This window comes from Lytechinus variegatus, chromosome 10 (assembly GCF_018143015.1).
Source record: "Lytechinus variegatus isolate NC3 chromosome 10, Lvar_3.0, whole genome shotgun sequence".
NCBI lineage: Eukaryota > Metazoa > Echinodermata > Echinoidea > Temnopleuroida > Toxopneustidae > Lytechinus > Lytechinus variegatus.
Window position 1 is genome coordinate 16,251,913 of NC_054749.1, and position 23,781 is coordinate 16,275,693.

The 23,781-nt window shown below is 37.5% G+C and overlaps 1 protein-coding gene across 1 annotated transcript in view; it reads right to left on the reverse strand.

The window, feature by feature from the left end:
* The window catches only part of LOC121422636, a 176,514-nt gene that overhangs the window by 2,707 nt on the left and 150,026 nt on the right, over positions 1-23,781 (reverse strand). Inside the window, exons 74-80 of the mRNA XM_041617797.1 lie at positions 20,494-20,604; positions 19,369-19,481; positions 15,622-15,865; positions 10,614-10,806; positions 4,143-4,414; positions 1,927-2,066; positions 833-989 (exon numbers count right to left, since the gene is read on the reverse strand). Of these exons, the coding sequence (XP_041473731.1) occupies positions 833-989; positions 1,927-2,066; positions 4,143-4,414; positions 10,614-10,806; positions 15,622-15,865; positions 19,369-19,481; positions 20,494-20,604 (1,230 nt within the window). The remainder of the gene's footprint in view (positions 1-832; positions 990-1,926; positions 2,067-4,142; positions 4,415-10,613; positions 10,807-15,621; positions 15,866-19,368; positions 19,482-20,493; positions 20,605-23,781) is intronic.

Consider the following 23,781-nt stretch of genomic DNA (forward strand, 5'->3'; position numbering starts at 1 on the left):
ATGTGTACCGATCGATCGATCGCGCGTGCGACATTAGTTTAGCGTTTGACGGATTATCGCAGTTTACAAATTACAGAATCGTTGAGTTATCCCAAAAAATCAATACATCCTGATCACAGCCAGGAAGTTCATTGAAAAAGGAGAGGAGAAAATCAATAAAACCCTCCTCACAAACAATATCATGGCCAGGTTTATTGTTAGAAATCTGTGACTCATGGCACGAATGTGAATGAGAGGGGATCACTGCTATAATGCAACACACGGGGGGTTTACAGGTGAACGCATGAAGAGTTAACATTGTTTAATTCTATATGGCTCAGTCAAGTTTGTCCTCATTGTCGAATCTGTAAAAAATGAAATATTGTGTAATTCAAACAATAAAAAACAAAAGAAATAGTGAGTGAGGGACATCACCAAATGTCTCATTTGCATGCAATTGAGTTGTGCATATCAATGTTTTGAGAAAAATAAGTGGAACTTCTTATTTTACATCTGATTTTGATTAAATTTTCAGCATTATGCTAATTTGATTTTTCTCTATTCAAATAACATTTTTCTGGGGTGGACTTGACCTTTAACTAAAATCTTGTATATCATACAGTCAGCATTTATACACAACACTTAGAAGAGCCCAGTTCATAATTTTTTTACATTCCGTACAATGTGCAGGATACTTTTCACCACAAGGCAGCTTCACAGTATCCTTCTTCAATTAGTGTGAGAGGTTCACTACATTCTTCACCCACAATTCAATGCAGCCACCCCATTCATACAAGGGGAACTATGTGAAGTCTTCAATACATTTCTTAAAATATCAAAATCTTGAACATACTTTCCACAATGCTGAGGATGAAAGGCAATAGCTTAGAGACCCTTGCATAAACGCCTGGAAAACCTTGTCTTGCACATCCCCTTCCAAAGCTGGTTACACCAACCAAATGCCATCTGCCGTCTCCGCCTTCACACACCAACGGGCCGCCACTGTCACCCTTCAAAGAATATGTAAAGAATAAAAGATTATACTAATATCAACTAGACTGGTAACCCATCATAAAGACAAATTACGACTAATTACCCCAAAACCAACAATACCTCGCCCAAAATGAATATTTAGATTTTAATTGAGCTTAGAAAAGCACTCCCTAAGTTTTAAAATGCAGAGGTAATTCAGGGGAAACTAACAAACCCAAGGTTTAAAGTTCAGGGTTCACTGAAGTATGAGATGCGCTTACTGGACGATCTCTGTGAGACTTCCATTTGAGGAGTCCAATAAAAAGATGTTAACAAGTGGAGTTCCTCTGGCAGTCTCGCCTGCATTATGCAATTGAATATAGCAGCAGTGCCAACTTTGAAACATACAATAAAATAATCATTCACAAAAAACAACATTCATATAATGATATGCGTACAGTAATACTACGTTCATTGACCCTTCGTCGGCCATGATCTGGCAAAACCGTGCAAATCATTTTTTTTAATTTTCTGTTTCCTAGTGTTTCTTTTAGGTTTGAATGTGCTATTTCATCTGGCAAAATTTCAAGTTCTATATCTAATCGTTTTTTAGATTCGAAAACCAGTTTTTGTAAAATTGTCTAAAAAATCAGAAGATTTAAAAGGCAAAGGTATGTAAGTAGACTTACAAAAGTAGTTTTTCAATTTTTGACGATAATGAAAAGACAGAACTATGTAAGTCTACTTACATAGTTTTATTAGAACAATATCTTCGAAAGTAGAAGTTGATTTATCAGGCAAAAATACGTATCTCCCACATTTCTGCATTGTAACGGTCTGGAGAATGGCATCACGCGCAGTTAGCTAATGTTGCTCAGCGCCATTTAAACTTCTCACAGTCACAGTGGTGCCATAGATCTTATTCATGAATTCTTGACATGCTACTATTTAATATCATTTAATTGAAATACTCACATCACAGGAATCTATCTCTCCTCTTTCATATCCTGCACATAGCATGTTCTCATTAACAGAGTAATTTCCGTAAAAACTCCTACATTCGTCAACTTCAAACAAAGTGACAACTGCCTTCTGCAAGTGTTCTGGATAATTACCTGTGGGTTCATAATACAGAAATTGAACACGCTAAAGGTATGGCAAATCCAGACTCATTTTAAACAACTACAACAGAAATAAAAAGAATCATCAAAATAATATCAAGACATTTCATGAAACTATGAGAATAGAACAAATGATGACATGATACTTCAGAATGAATGGCCAAAGTAGTAAGCATGACCTCTAAACATTGACCTCCCAAATCTCACAAAGCTTGCATCACAAAATCCTTTATCTATCATAATTATAATCTTCACAAAACAAAGAAGTAATCATCGCCACATGATTGATTAGTGGGTCATGTGGCCTAGTGGTTAGAGCATTGCACTCATAATCGCAAGGTTGTGAGTTCAAATCCCCACTCTGCCATTGTCTCCAGTTTGATAAAAAAGGCCAGAGACTAATATCTGTCGTCTATAAGGTCAGCTGCTAAGGCCGATTAACCTAGACATAAAATGTTTCCTAGGTAATTGGTTACATACCAGCTTGCCGTTTACCAGCAAAAAGCTGTTCTACTAGGTTCCCATGGGAGTTACCATAAACAGAAACAAAAACAGGAAAAGAAATTACAATAACAAGTGGAATGCCCCTTGCCGTCTCACCTGCATCACGCGGTTCAATATAGCAGCAGTGCTGACTTTGAATACTACTCTAACTCGCACGAGATGTTCAGTGATACATGGTTACTCTTATGTCCACTTTTTATGAACTAGACCAATAAACTTACAGAGATATGATGGTTATTCAACAGAAAGCCCCAACATGGCCAAAGTTCATTGACCTTACATGACCTTTGACCTTGATCATGTGACCTGAAACTCGAACAGGATATTCAGTGATACTTGATTACTCTTATGTACAAGTTTCATGAATCAGATCCATAAACTTTCAAAGTTATGATGGTAATTCAACAGATACACCCAATTCGGCCAAAGTTCATTGACCTTTGACTTTGGTCATGTGACCTGAAATGCGCACAGGATGTTCAGTGATACTTGATTACTCTATTGTCCAAGTTCAATGAACTAGACCAATAAACTTTCAAAGTTATGATGGTAATTCAACAGATACCCCCGATTCGGCCAAAGTTCATTGACCCTAAATGACCTTTGACCTTAATCATGAGACCTGAAACTTGCACAAAATGTTCAGTGATGCTTGATTACTATTATGTCCACGTTTCATGAATCAGATCCATAAACTTTCAAAGTTATGATGGGAATTCAACAGATATCCCCAATTTGGCCAAAGTTCATTGACCCTAAATGACCTTTGACCATGGTCATGTGACGTGAAACTCATGCAGGATGTTCAGTGATAATTGATTAACCTCATGTCCAAGTTTCATGAACTAGGTCCATATATTTTCTAAGTTATGATGACATTTCAAAAACTTAACCTCAGGTTAAGATTTCGATGTTGATTCCTCCAACATGGTCTAAGTTCATTGACCCTAAATGACCTTTGACCTTGGTCATGTGAGATGAAACTCTAACAGGATGTTCAGTAATACTTGATTAACCTTATGGCCAAGTTTTATTAACTAGGTCCATATACTTTTTAAGTTATGACATCATTTCAAAAACTTAACCTCCGGTTAAGATTTGATGTTGACGCCGCCGCCGTCGGAAAAGTGGCGCCTATAGTCTCACTCTGCTTCGCAGGTGAGACAAAAATTAGGCTGTGTATGATGTTTGAATGGGAAATCAATGGTGAATGGTGAATTGTGTTTGAGCAAAATTGTCCATGAAGTAACAATGAACTGGTCTATATTTATACCATTAGAGAACCATTAATGTACCACTGATGCACCATTTATTTACCATTGAAATGCAAATGGAAACTACCACTTGTCTGAAGAAATGCAAATTAGGTTGAATGACACTTTTGATTGGTGGATGAATGATAGCCAATGGTGTATGGTATTTTCAATGGTATTATAAACAGTTATCTTCAATGGGACTTCCGAATGGTATTCCAATGCTATCTCACTGATTTGTATTTTTGTTTGTTTTGTTGTTGTGGTATATCCCAACAAGAAACTTCAGAATAAAGCCTTAATATATTTATACCATTTCCGTCATTCCCCCATCCAGCAATCAAGCAAGGGCTGTAGAGGGAGCTTTCTTTGGATGAATTTGCAAGACATGCAGGTCTGATGAAATCGGTGAAATTGACTGGTGTGGACAGCTCGATGAGTGCTATGTCCGCATTGAACTCGATACCAAAATTGTAGTCAGGATGAAGAAATATTCCACTGGGTTCAATTCTTTGCTGATACTCAGAAGGGCTTTCGCTGTTAAGAGCTCCAAGGACAACAGCATCTACTCTTTTACCATCATCACTAAAGAGACAAAATTTCAAATGTGCAATTTAACGTTATTGGAAAAAATTCAAGAAAATGATGTGAATGTAAAACTTAACAAAGATCATCATACATACATCCCTGAAAATTACTTTGAAAAACCTCACAAAAAAACTACAAACTCTAAAATATTTAAATATAAATCTAGGTACGGGGTCATTCCATCTGAATTCACCCAGTGGTTGCACCCGACCGTCTCAGAATTCGTTGTAAATTGATACACATAAAATTCACCATGGCCCACGCACAAAACAAAACAAATTAGTCAAATCGGTCTGTCGGTTCTCGCGCTACGGCCCGCCCTTTTCTCCTTGTTTTGACAAAAATGGGCGTGACCTTCAACTTTCAATGGCCATTGTGTCGTTACGTGTTGACCAATTTTCACAAAACTGATACCATTTAATAGGAAATTCAGAGAGGAATCCAAAACATGCATCAAATAATGTCTTAAGTGATTTATATGGTAATGACCCTTGACCTTTACCTTGAATCTGACCCCGGACAAATAATTTTTTAACCTGATTTTTGTGTATTTTAATTATTTGTATGATATTGACAAAATATGTTAACACCAATGATGATATTTTATTTCTTCACCGTTTAAAGCTCTTCCAAAGATACCATGAAATTTCACTCCAGTCCCACATACTGACATTCATGTTAGTAAAGTGTTCACAAGTTACATAATTTCTTCCAATCTTAAGTCACAGTATGCAAACACATGAAAGTAATTAAGCTCATCAGTTCACAAATGAAACATTAAACAATAATGCTCATGAATAGGTCGGCCGTGATCTGGCAAAACTACGTAAGTCATTTTTTGGCGTTTTTCAGTTTTTTAGTGTTTCTTATAATATTGAATACGCTCTTTCATCTGTTAAAATTTCAAATTCTAACCCCAATTATTTTGCATTACGAAAATTTCCTGTTTGATTGTCGACCGCACTTCGGACTGCAAAATGCGGTCGGATACCCCGTTTTTCGTTTGGAAACTCTCAAACATTTCCAACCCCAATAAACCCATCTTGGCCATGCAGGTAATCCCCTTGTCTCAATTTCACCACGACATGCCAGCCAAACGAGCGCTGAGCCAAGGACGAAATGATAAACAACAGCTGTGCTATTATTACGTAAGACTTGTCTGCCTGTAGAAGGATCTTCGGAATGAAATTATTGTATTCGATATTAATCACGTTTTCAAAGGCATATTACATTCAGACATCCAATACTAGTCCATTTTCAATTGCGAACGAAGAAAATCGACCTCGAAATAAGGAAAGTAAACGGAATAAAAATTACGGTATGCTTAGCATGCAAGGAATGCGATGCATCCCATATAGTTTCTGTCCGTCCAGCAAGAAAATATGGGATGCACATTACGAAAATTTGTGTTTAAAAATGGATCTCATCTGACACCCAAATTTCAAATTCCAAGCTACTTTCACTCGCCCCCCCCCATCCCCGATTTATCCTTAAGTAAACAACCACGCACTCTCCCAGATAATCCACCTTCCCCCAAGGAGAAGTGACCTTCATAAGGCCTGGCAGAGAGAGAGAGAGAGCAAGAGAGAGAGAGAGGGTGAGTTTTTAAAACTTATTGTTATTTCAGCAATTGTGGGTCATTTTGCATCGTTCAAAATTTCATGTCGATCTTCATCTAAATTCCGAATCGTTTTTAGATAAGCTAATGTCCTAAAACAAATAGAATACAAATTCATTCTTTCAAGATTAATGTCAGCCAGGAAGCTCTGAAGAGTTTGTTTATATACTATTACGTAACAAGGACAGCTGCAATCCCACTCTATGCTGATCATCAGCCTGTTGTGGTGGCAGGCATCCGTGTTATCGGCTCTTCCCAGCAGCAGCAGTCACTAAATCGACCCCACCCAAGTTTAAACGCGAGAAATGCAACTTTCCAAAAAAACTGAAATTGGGGTGTCAATACCCCACTTGAGATCCCATTGACTAACACACAAGGAATCAGATGAACCCCACCCCAGTTTAAACGAGAGCTCTCCCAAAATCTGAAATTGGGGTTTCAAATACCCCACCTGAGATCCCATTGGCATAACACGCAAGGCAATGGAGTTCCTGTGTTATAAGCTGGTGGGGTATTTTTTAAACACAGGATTCGCGTAATGCATGCCGTTCACTCACGCAATGATACAGTCTTAACGAAAGAAAGAAAGGAAGGAAGGAAGGAAGGAAGGAAGGAAGAAAGAGAGAGAGAAAGAAAGAAAGGAAGAAAAAGTTTCTATCAACGCCTGTATACATGGAACTCCATGCACTCACCAGAACTACATACATTGCAATCCATCGTGTGTGGCCCCCTGCTGTGACCGTTGATGCTGGGGTGTATTATCTTCGGACTGAGGTCAAGAAACAGGTGTTTCTATACTTAAATTTCATGCTTGAGGGCAATAGGGTTTGTAGTACTGGGAGAAGAGATTTGATAAGGGAAACTGGGGTATACTGCTCTTAAAAGCAAGATTTTCGTCATGGGGAGATTCGAAACCCAGTTTTTGTAAAATTCTCTAAAAAATCACTAAATTTAAAAGGCAGAACTACGTAAGTCGACTTACAAAAGTAGTTTTTCAAGCTTTGACGAGAATTAAAAGGCAAAACTATGTAAGTCTACTTACGTAGTTTTCCCAGAACAGTCATGACGAAAATCTCGCGTTTGAGAGCTGTATACCCCATTTTTCTTTATCATCAAATCTCTTCTCCCAGTAATACAAATCCTATTGCCCTCAAGCATGAAATTTAAGTATAGAAACACCTGTTTCTTGACCTCGGTCCGAAGATAATTCACCCCAGCATCTACGGTCACAGCAGGGGGCCACACACGATGGATTGCAATGTGTGTAGTTCTGGCGAACGCATGGAGTTCCATGTATACACGCGTTGATAGAAAGTTTTTTCTTCCTTCCTTTCTTTCTTTCTTTCTTTCTTTCTTTCCTTCCTTCTTTCTTTCTTTCTCTCTCTTTTCCTTCCTTCCTTTCTTTCTTTCTTTTTTTCGTTCTCTCTCTCTCTTCCTTCCTTCCTTTCTTTCTTTCTTCCTTCTTTCCTTTCTTTCTTTCCTTCTTTCTCTCAGGCTGTCTAATTATTTTCTTTCTAGACTTATTGTTCTTCATCCATCCCCTTTCTACACCTCTAAAGAACATGCATTTGCCAATCATATCTGTAGTGAGGCCTATAAATGTCCTTTTCTCAAAGTTGAGGTGTAGGCCTTTACATAGATAATACGTTTGCGATTAAAAAAATAGTTACAGGCATAGTTTGTATTTAAATTATGAATAAGACTTTGGGGAAAAAAAATAATGATTTCATATTTTTGTGCATATCAGCAGCATGATTATTATACTTTGTATGTTGGTATGCCATTACTTCTATTTTTCGAACGTTAAGACTGTATCATTGCGCGAGTGAACCCATTTTCTTGCTGGACGGACAGAAACTATGCATGCATCGCGGTCCTTGCATGCTAAGCATACCGCAATTTTTATTCGCTTACTTTCCTTATTTCAAGGTCGATTTTCTTCGTTCGAAATTGAAAATGGACTAGTATTGGATGTCTGAATGTAATATGCCTTTGAAAACGTGATAAATATCGAATACAATAATTTCATTCCGAAGATCCTTCTACAGGCAGACAAGTCTTACGTAATAGCACAGCTGTTGTTTATCATTTCGTCCTTGGCTCAACGCTCATTTAGCTGGCCCGTGGTGGTGAAATCGAGACAAGGGGATTACCTGGCCAAGATGGGTTTATCGGGGTTGGAAAAGTTGTTTGAGATATTCCAAACACAAATCGGGGTATGAAACCGCAGTTTGCAGTCCGAAGTGAGGTCGAGAATCAAACGGGAAATTTTTGTAATGATAGCCGCAAAAGAAGAAGGTGATTTATCAGGCAAAACTACGTATCTCCCAAATTCTGCATTTTACCGGTCGCTTTTTTTACAACATACGCACTCTTGGATGATAAAATCAATGACACACTCCGAGCTTTTTATCAGGCAAAACTACGTATGTTCTAACTTATCAGGCAAAACTATATGTCACAAGGTACGCGGCCGCGTACGTGGCAAATGTTTATCAGGCAAAACTATGTATGTCCTCCGCATGGCAAAGTTTTATCAGGCACAACTACGTATCTCTAACTTTGCCATGCGGAGGACATACGTAGGCCTGATAAACATTTGCCACGCGGCCGCGTACCTTGTGACATACGTAGTTTGCCTGATAAACATTTGCCACGCGGCCGCGTACCTTGTGACATACGTAGTTTTGCCTGATAAGTTAGAACATACAGTTTTGCCTGATAAAAAGCTCGGAGTGTGTCATCAATTTTATCAGGCAAAAGTGCGTATGTTTTAAAAAAAGTGGAAAATTAGAAGATTAAATGAGTAAATCAACTAGTTTTTGGTGCCAATAGCTTATATAAGTTCCGCAGATCAAAGGAAAACAAAAAAAATCGATATACCATTTTCCACTTTTCCAAGAAAAGCAAAAGAAGCAATGTAAAATATTCAAGCTCGAATATCTCGCAATGGCAAAAAAGGAGATACGTAGTTTTGCCAGATCACGGCCGAGGTATCTGTTTAGGCATTTTGATGTTCAGCTATATCATATATATATATATATATATATGTATATATATTCTTGTTAGTAAAGTGTTTACTTTTATCATCAAATTGTTGAGTATATGCTTATTTAAGGCTCCCATAATATATATATATATATATATATATATATGATATATATTGCTGAACATCAAAATGCATAAATAGATACCTATTCATGGGCGTAAATGTTTAATGTTTCATTTGTGAGCTGATGGTGAGTGAAAGTAGCTTGGAATTTGAAATTTGGGTGTCAGATGAGATCCATTTTTAAACACAAAGTTTCGTAATGATATCCTTTAATATTGATAAGTTTTGATATTTTTGCTCTATGTGTATTAGAAGGTCTGCAACATCCTTGAACTATATGTACTTATTGTGACAAAAACAACGTCACCATTGACATTACCGACGAACTTTAAAGGACCAAAGGGCCAAAAGGTCATTTGTAATTGTACAATGCCTACTTAGCTTGTTGTATGTGAGCAAATGGGAGGCTGAATGTCAAACATTCGTATTGTTGCACACACGACGTACCATCCAAAATGTACCGTTGCATGGCTTTAGGAGGTCGTCACAATACCATTTTATTCATTGCACTCAGTAAAAATGAAGGTGCAATACGCGTATAGCCTGCTGACTAAATGCGCAATGCTGCCCAGGGTCATGTGCGCTCGTGAAATTTTGCTTTTTGCTTCAGTATTTTTGCTCCCTTTTCATAGATTCCTGCAAGGAAAAATTCTTGTTTTGTTCATATTTTTGCTACATTCCAAGGCGTTGTACAACACAAATAGCAAATATCCTTATTCGTGAAATGGTGCGAGATTTCTCATTCGGTGAAAGAAGGAGATGCTCTATTCAACTTGGCTAATGCTTCATTGAATACAGCATCTTTCTTTCACCTCATGCAAAATCTCGTACCATAGCACTCCTGCCTATTTGTATGCAGTTAATTTGAAAAATGAATTGAATTAAAAAAAAGACAACACCAAAATGGACAAATTCTATCTCTTTCAAATCAAATGATATTCTGTACATGTGTACATTACAGCAAAGATTTTATATTTTGTGCCATTATGGACAGAGGTGTTACGTCCGTATGCCATAACTTTAAAGCTAACCCAATGTACATTTGATACCGGCAAACCTGTAAAGCCAAGAAATAGTAACAAGTCACTAATAAATTACCAGGGGGCATTCTTCAATCTCATTTACAACACTCCAGAAAAGTGTTCACAAAAATATGACCAAGCAGGTTAATATGACAGTTTTATTTATCCCCAATGGGGGTATTCCTATTTCATAGAACAACCTGGCAAGTAAGATGTTTTTCATCTGGGGGATCAACACAAATTATCAAAGGCGATGAAGATAGAGAAAAATTCTTTATTCAACAAGTATATGGTCTATGATTTATTAAATGACATTCGTGACCAAAAATTTGGGTCAGATATTAGCATCATTTGGGTCAGACATTAGCAAAGATATTAGCATCATAATATATTGATATTGTTTAGCTCCTAAATAAGCAAATAAATCTCTAGTTCATTACTTACACACAGTGGGATGCAGTCACTACCCATTTAGAGGTAATCAAAGTACCTCCACAGAATAAATTATCGTCACTTTCCAAATAGACTATCCATGGAATTTCGCCAGAGAATGCATTGACCCCACCTACTATCTCTGCAAACTCCTGCTCCTTTCCAAATCCTGGTCTTGTACCACAGATATCAGTTTGAAACAGATCTGCCGATGAAAACATAAATTGTATTATTTTTTTGAAATTCATTCTCATTCTCTCCCCTCTCGCTCTCTTTCTCTATATGATTATATACACATTCATCATCTTATGAATATTAAACTCTGCTAAGATGAGATACATCCCACTAAAACGATACCCACAAGACAGACTGACAATGCCAAAACAGGCCCCAAAGGCTGACACAAAGTACAGACCTTCAATGTGGTGATGGAAGATTAAAGCAAACCTTCCTCTGATGAAATTATAGTCACTATCATCTGAGTATTTGCATCTTACTAAGAACATGGACAATAAAGTACCTCAACTGAAGACATAAAGTAAAAAAATCTAAATGAGAACATACATGTACACCGACGGGTGTTTAGACAATAGCAACTGCAAAAAGAACATTTTCCTAGTCTTGGTTTTATGTTGGCTATTGTCCTGATTAAGGATATGCCTTTCAATCAACATACTTCAGATATAGAAATTGGAAAAAATCAACATACTTCAGATTTGGACATAGCAAAACTGAGAAGCAGATGATTTTGTGATGTAAAATAATTTGTAAAATGTAAAATCATTCCATCCTTAAACTTCTGCACACACACGATGACCTCAATAACATTGAGTAATACAAAACCTTTATACTCTATGTGCCATGTAAATATGGAATATACGGGAGAAAAAATGGGATTATAAATGATTGACAGTTCAATCACACTTTACTCTGTATCTGTAAGTATGAATACATTTTCCCAATAAAACTATTAAGATGACCAATTATAGTAGAAAACTGGACATTAACTTTTCCTCGTCCTAAATGATCTTGTTATATTCCACACAGTTTGTGCAATATCATGTCGAATCACTGACTAGTTATTTCAACCCATTACCTAATTCATAGTGACCATAAATGGATCAAAGTAGACAAATATAAAGAGAATTTTTTTTTACAGTAAAATGACAGTCACATGTTCGTGAATTCATTGACTTTAATACTTATGAATGGGTGACACGACATATGCCCCTGAGACATTTGCTATGGTCTTAATATCTCAGAAGGCATAGGGTTAGGATTGTAATAAAGAGTTTTGTGGTTCAGAATAATTCAAGGGCTAGGTTTAGGGTTTATTTACTTTTGGGGGTTAGTTTTTAAATTTGGCTTAGCATGCAGACTTTCCATCAGAGCAAATGTCGCTTGAAAAAATGTTTGGGAACAGATGAATGTCCATATGTTTTATAGATCCATGCCCAAAGTTTCCACACAAATTCAACTCAGCATGCCAACATATGCCAACACATGGCTGGCAACTCTATTTTACTGCCCTTTCATCTGATGGTTTCAACGCTTCCCACACAGGCTTCGTGCAAGGACAATCTCCGGTAGATATCCTGCCCCATGATGAATCTCCTGCTCCTGTTTTAGAGTCCGATATCCAAATTACGTCACATTACATGGATGAGGCTTTCAAGCACCTCAGGATTGGCAAGGCTGCTGGTGCCGACAATGTTTCTCCTGAACATCTTAAACATTTACATGTAGGTGACACAGCTCGTCGTTTTCTACTTGCCCTGTACAACACACACTTACATCATGCTCACTGTCCAAAAATCTGACCAACATGACCAAAGGAACTACAAAGGCATTACCCTGACATCTGTCTTATGCAAACTCCTTGAACTCTGCCTCCAACCACACCTGGTATGTCAGCTTTAAATCAGCGACACCCCTGATGAGCTCCACTTTGGTTTCAGAAAGGGTTTTTCATGCCCCCTCACATCTATCTCACTTCAGTTAATCATCGAACTGAACACTGCGACCCCCTACATACCTTGCTCTATTGGATGTAGAGAAGACTTTCGACATAGTGTGGCATACATGTAGAGGGCTTTGTGATAAGCTTAAGTCATCCCAGCTATACTCCTGCATTCAGGACATGTTGGAATCCATATACCATGGGATCAAAGCATGGCTTTTTTGAGGGGGGGGGGAGAGTAACTCAGTCCCCATCACCCAAGGCAACTGTCATATTGGGGTCCTGTCTCCTTTACTGTACACTGCAATTGTTGACGGATTGATCAAGGAGCTGCGAGAGAAGAACCTTGGATGCTCAATAGACAGCCTTTTGTCTGGCTTTGTTGTTCTTGCCGACGATGTCGTACTTATAGCTAACTCTTCAGACGAGCTTCAGTTGATGCTTGATGTCGCATTCTGCTATGCAAAGTTCTGGCACTACAAAATCAACCCTTCTTAAAGTGCAGTGATTGTCATCAACAACACCAAACACCTTGCAATATCTTCCTGGACAGTCAACACCGTTGAAGAAAAAAAAAACAGTCACTAACATCTTGGAATCTCAAAACCTGGTTCACGGTACAATCCGACTGACAGCATAATCGGAACTGGCCACGTACTTCCTACTCCCTGTCTGGCTCTAGGGTATATACTGGTGGTCTCACCCCTATGCTGGTCGCACACCTTTGGCAGACTCCCCAAGGATGCTGCATGGTGGTTCAATTACCAAATTCACCAAACCCACAGAAACTTGACAAAGCTGAATCTTACCTATTCAAGAGGATATCTGGAGTTTCAATAACAGCTGCAGACGAGATAGTGTATCTTCTCAACAACATTTTGCCTCTCTCCATCAAGATAGATCTTGACAGATTGGTCATTTTTGGTAAACACTCTAATCTGGATCACAATTGCTTTGAATATCGGACATTCCTGGCCGCTCTCGGAGCAGGGACTCCAACCATCCAGGATACGTTAAGTATGACCTTCCCGATCTCCACAGTATTATCGCAAAACCACTCCCTTACTCCACCTTTAAGAAATTGGTTAAGTACAAGATATATCTTGCTGTCAATCATCTTGAAACACAAGGCATCAGCGCAAAGTCATCTCTCAAGTTCTGGATAGATCACTTCCAATCCTCCACCAATCTCCTTTATCCGAAGAACACACATTCCCCTGTCGTCATCCGATAGGCTCTAATTGTTAGAGCCCAATTACTTTCATCCACATATCTATCTAGTGTCTTCTCTACACTTTAGGAAAGTCTCCCACCTGTACTTGCCCTCTTTGTGACTCTTATGACGAGACAGTAGAACACTTTGTTGGATCTTTCCCTTCTCTTGGTCATCTCCATGAGGACTTCATACACAGGGTCAGGGAGTGTCTTACTGAACACCTGGAGTATCTAGAGTTGTATGCAGCTGACGATCCACACTGATTTTCTTGTGCTACCTTATTAACTCATCAATCTGGTCTCTCATCTAAAGTGAATAAGAGTCTGCTTCTCAAATCTCTCTTCTTTCTTTTCATAACATTCAATCTCTCCGGGCTTGGATGTGTTGTATGTCATTCTAGGAATCTCCAAAACAGAGAAGGGATCACCTAGGAGAGACTAGACAATGAAGGCTCTTGAGCCTGACACTATATGCATCCTTATATGCGTTGTTACTGTTCAGTGCAGTTGGGAGTTTTATCAAACAATTTGTAAGTTATGAATGACTAAATACTCAGAAATCTTAGACCCACAGGCTTTCAATGTCAGAGGTTTTCTGTCCCATGTGTGACTTTGTACTGAGATGGCCCCTTAAGATGTGGGCTTGGTAATGCATTAGATAATTTCAAGTATTCTTTTGAAATTATGGTGTTGAAATTGGGGCAGTGTTTGCATTAGTAGAGCACCAAAATAGAGTAAAACAAGTCTTAGTCCAAGCAGTTCTACTATTTTCCTCAACTCAAGTTATGTTGTTATATACAGTTGAGGCCGAAAGTTTACATACACCCATGGAATTCAGTGAAATTTGTTCACTTGCCAAACATCATTAAATTTACTATATCTTCAGAAATATAAATACTACCATGAAGGTTTTGGTATCAAATGAAAGAGCATATTGAGCTCTTCCACATGAATGGAATACCGTCGAGATCAAAGTACATTTCAGGTGGAATTTTCTTTGAAGAAAAAAAGTAATATTAATGCCATGTTAGTTTTTATATTTTCAAACATTGTTTCAAAAAAATATATAAATGTCAAATCTATGATTGATATTACATTTTCTATCATGATATGTCACCACTGAACAAAAGTGTGTAATCTGAAATGTAAGTTTTGAGAAGTAACTAGCACAAATATGAAATGTTTTTGTCAAGATTTTATTTTTAATTTGTCTAAAATATGAAGATTTTTGGGGAAAAATTTTCACCTAAATATTTTTCAGCTCCTGGTGACAAAGCAATGTGATGAAGGGGCATGACATACTCATTAATTTGATATCAAATTTGTCATGATAGCACAAATATTTTATAAGATACAGTAAATTATATGACGTTTGACAGATGTCAGCTTTTCTTTGAATTTCCTGGGTGTATTTAAACTTCTGGCCTCAACTGTAGCTATATTCAAGTTTATTTCTGATTCGTCCAATTGCCAGCTTGTCTATTATTTGGACAACTATCAGTTCGTTAACTATCCACATTGTCTAATTGCAAATTCGTCCACTCACCATTTTTGTCTAATAACCAGTTGGTCCAATAGCCATTTAGTCCGCATACCATTTGGTCAAATTGGACTAAGTGTTAATTGTGCAAAATGAACAAAAATGAAATGGATATTAGAACTGGTTATGAGATGAAATGGTCATAGACGAAATGGTGATTAGACAAATGATGATTGAACCAAATGATTATTGAACCAAATGGTTTATAGACGAATTGTTGATGGTCGATACGTCATTAGATTAAATGAAAGTGGACCATGTGATGAGTGGACGAGTTGGCAGTAGACGAATACCGCAATATTTACCTGTTGATGTTCCACGGCAGTATCCAGTAGGGATTCGCTCTGCATCTGAGAAGTCTTCACAATCCACAGGCCAGAGTTCGCCAAAAGATTCATACACGTCTTTACAATTCAGTGTCACATTCACACAATCTTTGTAGCATGGTCGGATGGTTGGGCCATGATGAGTACACTCCGGGAACATGATATTACAAGCAAAGTCCGACATCCTTGGATGACAAGTTCCAATACTGTTTACCTGGAATAGCTATGTTCACGGTCCATAACATAAAAAGTTGACTGTTAATGACTATTCAAAGCTAAAAGGGAAAGAAACATTTGATGTTCAGAGCAAATATAGCACTTCAATAATAATAATTATACTTATATAGCGCTTAATACTTACTTTGTCAGAAGTCTCTAAGCGCTCTACAGTATATGCAGCATAATTACCCTGGCTTTAGCAGTGCAGCTGTTATGCGCGCTGCGTTTCAAGGAATAAATTCCTGCCAGGTACCCATTTACCTAACCTGGGTTGAGTGCAGCACATTGTGGATCAATTTCTTGCTGAAGGAAATTACGCCATGGTTGGGATTTGAACCCACGACCCTTTGTTTCAGAGTCCGGAGACTAATCCACTGGGCTCCACTAGTTCAAGTAATTTATTGCTATAGATACCCATCCATGATAAGAAAACTCAGTTCCATTCCTTGAAATATTGGATATTCTCAACTCCAATGTGCAACTAACTATTTTGCAGGACCCTTTAACTTGTTGACAATGGAAATGAGAAGTCCCAGCATGTACAATGCCTATCTATAATAAACCTTTGATTCATCAACACCAACCAACACAAATCCTAGCTATGATGCTCAACTTCTAATCTATGACAAGTACCGGTTTTCAAAGAAATCATGGGGGAATGGGCATTGCTAATGTGGAGCCAACCCTGCAGAATTTTCTCCCAAAGAGTTTGAAAACCCACACGTAAGTGACCACCATCAGGGGCAACCGGAAGACACACCTGGATAACCTTACATTTTGACAGGCCATTCATGTATTCACTGTTAAAGTTTGAACCTGTAAGGTCCTATTTCCTTCTCTTGCTTGCTCAAAAGCACTTTCAGCATCTACAGTGCTTCGCATAAAAACAATACACTTTTGAAATGGCTGTTAAATAAAAAATATATAATTGGGTGGGGGGGGGCAGAGATGCCAAGTTCAAAGACCAGCTATGCGTGAGATTTTCTGTGAATACGAGTGAGATCACAGATATTGTGTACAATGTATATGGGGATAGGCTGTGATAGTTGCGTGAGACAGAGATTTGAGGGGATGAACAAGAGACCAAAATGCTTGAGTCTCACGCATAATGCGTGAGACTTGGTAGCTCTGGGGGGAAAAGACTTATATATATGGAAAGCCAATAAAGTCAACTTTCAAATGATACCAAAAAGTTGGAAAACTATTCATGCTTGAGAGAGCACTGCCCACTGAAACAAAGGGTATGAAAATTAGGGTGGGCTGGAATTAGCCTTCCAATTTCTTTCAGGTTTTTTGTTTGGTACTAGCAAAGTTGAGGGTTCTTTGGTGAATTAATGATCAGTTGCGATCAGTTTGTTGTTTGTGAAAATTTCATGTGTTATTAAATTAAAATTCAATGCATGAGTGATCATGAATTGCAATTTTAGTGCAACATTTTGACTTTATCATGTGGATCTCAGCAATGTGTTCATGACAATCAGGAAAATAGGGGGTAATATAGGACTTGAGTAGGAGAAGTATACGTTGAGGGGTTCAACAGAACATTTAGCAGCCCCTCTCTCCATCTCTACCCCCCTTCTCTCCTCCCGAGAGACTAAGCTCAGCTAGGCTGGGCAGTAATTAGCCTTACAGTTTTTTGAGTGGTTAGTCCTTTGGAACTTGCAAAGATAAGGGTGTTAAGCTAAATTAATGAGTGAGATAAGTTTTGGTTTCTTAGGCAAATTTCACGAGTTACTAAATTGAAATGATTACCAAGAAATTTACTGATTATGATGATTAATGAATTAATTGATTGACAAAAACTGAATATTTGATTGGTCACATTGCACATTGAATGAGTTGATTTACTGATAATTTTTTGATTAAATGATAGGACACAGTTGATGCTCCAATTCAGAATTAATCATTAAATCAACATTCTGCTCTGGACTTCATGCGTACATGACAATAGCCATCGGTCTCTCAACAGGAGGTGTGGGTTGGAAATAAGGAGGGGGCATAATGTTCTGTTGACCCTTATTCTACCAACCTACTTCTCCCACTTAAGCCCTATCTTACCCCCTAATCTCCCAACTCCCATGAACACATTGCTGAGATCCACATGATAACATTGAAATGCTGCCCAAAAAGAGATCCAAACGATAAAGTTGAAATGCTGCCCCAAAAGTATAATTTGTGTTCACTCATGCATCAAAGTTCAATTTAATAATTTATGAAATCTGCTTAAACAACCAAAACTGGTCACGGTTAATCATTAATTTATCACAACGCCCTTAACTTTGCAAGTTCCAAAGGATTTGCCTCTCAAAAACTGACATAAATTGGAAGCCCAATTCCAGCCCACCCTAATTTTCATACCCTTTGTTTCAGTGGGCAGTGCTCGCTCAAGCATAAATAGTTTTCCAATTTTTGGGTGTCATTTGAAAGTTGACTTAATTGGCTTCCATATTGTGTAAGTGTTTTTCCCAAAAGTGTTATATTTTTGGCAGCTATTTTTTTGGGGGGACGCACTGTAATTGCACTACATAAATCATTTGTAATATCAATATTATTTATTTCACCGGAATTTGCGAAATCAGAAGCCAACATGTTAAAATATTAGCAATCCAAAGCTGTTTATCTTCAAGTTGACTACTATCAGGGGAGTGGCATGTAAGGTGGGGGCACATGCCTCTGAGCAACAACTCAGTATGAATTTCATTTTTGTGCCCCTGACCCACTTGCTCCTGTATTCTTTGTTTGAATAATTGTAATTGTTTTTCTGATGTAATGTATTTGTACTTTTCATATTGGTCAAATAAATAATGATAACATTAATAATAACTTCAATGGGATCAATTCGAGCAAAAGAATGTCAGTTATCACCTTTGATGATATAATTCAATTTGCTGAGCTGCAAAGAACCTACTCCATTTCAATGGATGTGTATGTATTGCCTATCACAAATCTCGTACCAGCAAATAGTAAACCACTTCACATGAAATTTCAAGACTGACTCCAACCAAGCATATAGTCTAGTATTCTACAGGTGTATCTTAAATTTGTGATACCATCTTCCTATGTGGTCCTATTGTTATTCCATTTTTACAGTTGTTACATTTTTCTCTGTATCTTGCATTTGGCTCTTCGATACTGTGCATATCTACCACACATGAGTCGAGTTTGAAGCCAGAACGAGTGAAAGTTTTTTCTTCAATTATCGCAAGAGCAGGATATTTTCAGATATAAAATGACCACTGCAACTTTTGAACTAACTAAACACAAAAAATAAATAACCAGAATATTGTCACTGCTAAATGTATACTTTTAAAAATCATTATATAAGAAAAAAAAAATGGGATGGACAGAGGATCAGAGAACCGAACCCCCAAACATAAATGCCTTGGCAACCACCCATGGTGGGCAGACACAAAAAAAGTAAATCAGGTAGAAAAGATCTGCAACCACAAAGATTAACCCAATAATCACCCGTGGTGTGTAACCTGAATACATAAGATGTATACTCACAAAATCGTAATAAGCAACTGCATCTTCAGAGGTTTCAAACAGGCGGTTTGGAAAGTATGTCAAGTTGTATGGCAATTGTCCACACACAGAACTTGGAATAGGAACACACGAAGCTGTTGAAAATAAAATTTTGTGCATAACAAGAAAATTGATATGACAGGGGTGTTGATATCTACCTGTTTTAGTCTAGGCTTGTATAGACATATTTAACAAAGATCAGAATCAAAGTATATTAGTGTTCACACAAATCTTCAAATTCTTGAACACAAAATGCACCCAGCAACCCTCATAAATAATTGTTTCCAAAAGGAATGCAAATAAAATCATATTGAACATTAACTTTTTATTGCTAAGAGGCAACTGAAGCCAGAAGAAGAAAACTTTTCTTGACATTATGGGCCGTACTCTGTGCTAAAATTATGGGAAGCCAAACATTTCAAAATTTTGTTTACAGTGAATGCTTCTCATGTTTACTGTGCTCTTTACTTATTCTTTAATGGTAAACACAACTGTCATACTTTATCCTTCCCAGGCAATTTATAATGTTTTGGGAATGAAATGAGCTGATACATTGAACCTCTACTGTTAATTGATGTAATAACTGGCTTTCCATAGTTAAACCACAACTTAAAACCAGAGTTTAAATCAAACCCAACTCCAGTATATGGGCCTATGTAATTACTTTTTTAAAATGTAAGGAAAATCATGCAGCTTAATGCTGAATTTAATGTTGAAATGAACAGATCATCAGTAACAACTTACAATTCAAATGGAGAGACATGTGATTTTTAACTTTCCATATCCAGAAGGTTACTATGAATAGAGGGATCTTTTAGATTTTTGCAGTTTTCAAAACTATTTTGCATTGATGATATGATCCTTAGAGATCTTGGCTGCCAATCACATGAGCACCACACAAAAAATTGTTAGATGTTACTACGCAATGTAATGCACAATGCTTGCCATTGTGTGTTTATATCAATCAGGAAATTTCATGTAAACAAATCTCAAAATTCAGGAGATTACATGGGTTAAAGAAACATAGTATATTTTGTAATATGAGCTGTGGAAAAGCCATCATTATTATCGTTCTTCTTATCATTAAAAACTAAGAAGTGTTCTTACGACAATATTCCTCATCAGAAAAGTCTCCACAGTCATCTCGGCCATCACAGGTCACCGTAGCATTCAACAGGCAATTCTTGTTGTTACATCTGAAAGAGCCACTGCCACACTCTGGTTAACATTAAAGCAGAGAAAATAATTTGGTAACATGGAGTGAACAAGGAGCACTTAGTACACGTATTGCTTTAACCCTAAATCTCTGGGGTATTTTGATTTTTGTCATTTTTTTTTTGGGGGGGGGAGGGAGGGGCATTAGGCCCCCCTTAACCCTATCTAGGCCGGGGTATTTTGGGAGTTCATATGGCCGGAGTGGGGGCCTCCCAGGCTTCCCCCTAAGACCGCGCGGAAAATTGGCACGCGGGTTGCCTGGGACATAATTGTATAGTAATTTATTTCATGCAAATCACTCTCAAGTGATTATGCTAATTTATGCATAATTCGTATGCAAACTCATACTTTTTCCTCTGACTCCCTAAATAAAGCTCCAAATGTATTAATTTTTGGTAAAGAAACTCTTTGTGGTGTTCTTAGCAAGTTTACATGAAAAAATTGCGATATCAAATCATTTTCTTATGTATTATATTGTTTTTTGTAATTTCTTATGTATTTCTTTGTTTTTTGACCTTTTGTTTTTCATTGTTTTTTCAATGAAATTTGTTGGGGACTCTTCTGTGATCATAAAAAGCATAAAATAAATACATTTAGACTAGCAAAACTAAAAATAATCATACATTTATGAATTTTGGTTGAAAACACAATTTGCATAAACTTTGGCCGTGTTTATGCTTCCACTTTTCAGGCCAGAATCAGCGTTTCCAAATGTGATTAGTCCAAAACAGGGTTGCGTCAATGCTTACTTTCATTTAAACGCTGTTTCAAAACGCCGATCGTAAACTCAGAAAAAGGTGCGTTTGTAAACGTCGTTTGACCAGAATCAGGCTTTCTGGGGAAGTATAAACAGAACCACGATCGTAAACGTGTTTAAATGACATCATTTGGTACATGCTTCCGGTGAGATGAAAATCCGCGGGCATATACAGTTGTATTGCTCCATGTTATCTCCACATAATAACAACACTCGAAAAAAACTTTCGAAAAAGGGCGCGCCCAGTTTGACCTCGCTTTCCTGCGGAGCCAGCTGGAGAGCGTGAATTTGCCTCTTAAGCATAAACAGCACTCCCAGAACCACATTTACGATCGGCGTTTTGAATCGACGTTTGAAAACGCTGATTCTGTCCTCACAATGGAAGCATAAACACACCCTTTGTACACGAAATTACGTTTTTGAGCAATTTTCGGTCTGACATGCACTTACATAATGTTGCGTAATTTCGGAACCATGTACCCGAGTGACGCAAAGTTGGTCTCAGATGTTGCGCAAGGCTTGCAAGTAAATAGTCAGCGAGCGGCACGGTCAACAAATTTCGCGCCGCGAAAATATTGCGCGATTTGTTGTGGGGGGGCCTCCGAGGCCCCCCCCTCCCGGCCTAGATAGGAATAAGATCTCAGCTGCCAGGGCTCTGTACGTCGAGGCTAGGCACTCGAAATAATGATACATCTATAAATTCTGGCTAAATACACAATTTGCATTGGATTTGTACATGAAATCAGGTTTATGAGCAATTTTGGGTCTGACATGCACTTACATAATTTTGTGTAATGTCGTAACTGCGTACCCGGGCATCACAAATTTGGTCTCAAAATTTGCGCAAGACTTTAAAGTAAAAAGTCAATGAGCGGCGAGGTAAAAAAAAATTGGGCAGCAGATATATCGCAAAAATTGTCGAGGAGTGAATATTGTAACATGGAGTGAATAAGGAGCACTTAGTACACATCTTGCCTTCATACATTAGGTAATATTGTAACATGGAGTGAATAAGGAGCACTTACTACACATCCTGCCTTAATACATTAGCACTAACTACACCAACTGACACTTTTTGCCCCATATACAGTGTCTCCAAGAATTATTTGTACACTACATACAACAATGCAATATGAGAAGATAAACTATTTTGGAACCATAAAGTACATTTATATTGTTATAATTGCAAATTGTGATCGATCATGCATGAATGATTCTGAATCATAACATGCAATAATGCATATTTTCAGACCTTGCTGTGATCATTGAAGCATAGCATGCAATGCTTGCATGATGATTTATTTTCTATTGTCCAAAAACATGAGATGCTATGCTTTCATTTAATATGCAATATTTGCATTTCAATCCATATTACGTTCTATGCAAAATATCGTAAACAAACCCTATCTGAGTGCTCAGTGACTTTTGTAAAGGGGTGCAAATATAATCATTTAATATAAACTGTATATGTATCTCATTTTTTTGTCAAAATGAATATAGAATATGAAAAAAGAGAATTATGGTCTTTATTTCCAAATAGTGATCAGTAATGCAAGAATTATAATGACTCATTATATGCTACAAAGCATTCTTTCAGACCTTGAGATTATTGAAGTGTAGCGCGCAACACGTCACTGGTCATGACTTGTACATTTTCCAATAGATGAGATGATAGGGTTTCATTTGATATGCAATTCCTAATATTTCAGTTGGCATTACGCATTTTGCAAACAAGTGGAACGCCTCTGGCAGTCTCGCCTGCATTATGCGATTTAATATAACAGCAGTGCTAACTTTGAAAACTATCATAAATAATCCGCCACAAAAACACCATTCATATAATGACAAAATACCACGTTCATTGACATTTGAATGGTGATTAAGACTTGTCAACGACACGAATGTCCACATTTATCCATAAACTGTCAAAGTTATGATGGCAATTCAACAATTACACCAACATGGCCTAAGTTTATTGACCTTAACTGACATTTGACCTTGGTTTTGTGACCTGACACTCACAGGGGATGTTCAGTGATACTTGATTATTCTTATGTCAAAGTTTTATGAACTAGATCAATAAACTTTCAGAGTTAGGATTGTAATTTAACAAATACCCCCAAAACGGCCAAAGCTCATCGACCTTAAATGACCACTGACCATGGTCATGTGACCTGAAACTCCAACAGGATATCCAGTGGTACTTGATTGACCCAATGTCCAGGTTTCATGAAATAGATCCATAAATTATCAAAGTTATGATGATAATTCAACAAATACCCCCAACTTGGCCAAAGTTCATTGACCCTAAATGACCTTTGACCTTGGTCATGTGATGTGAAACTCAGGCAGGATGTTCACTGATACTTGATCAACCTTATATCCAAGTTTCATGAATTAGATCATTAAATTTCCAAAGTTAT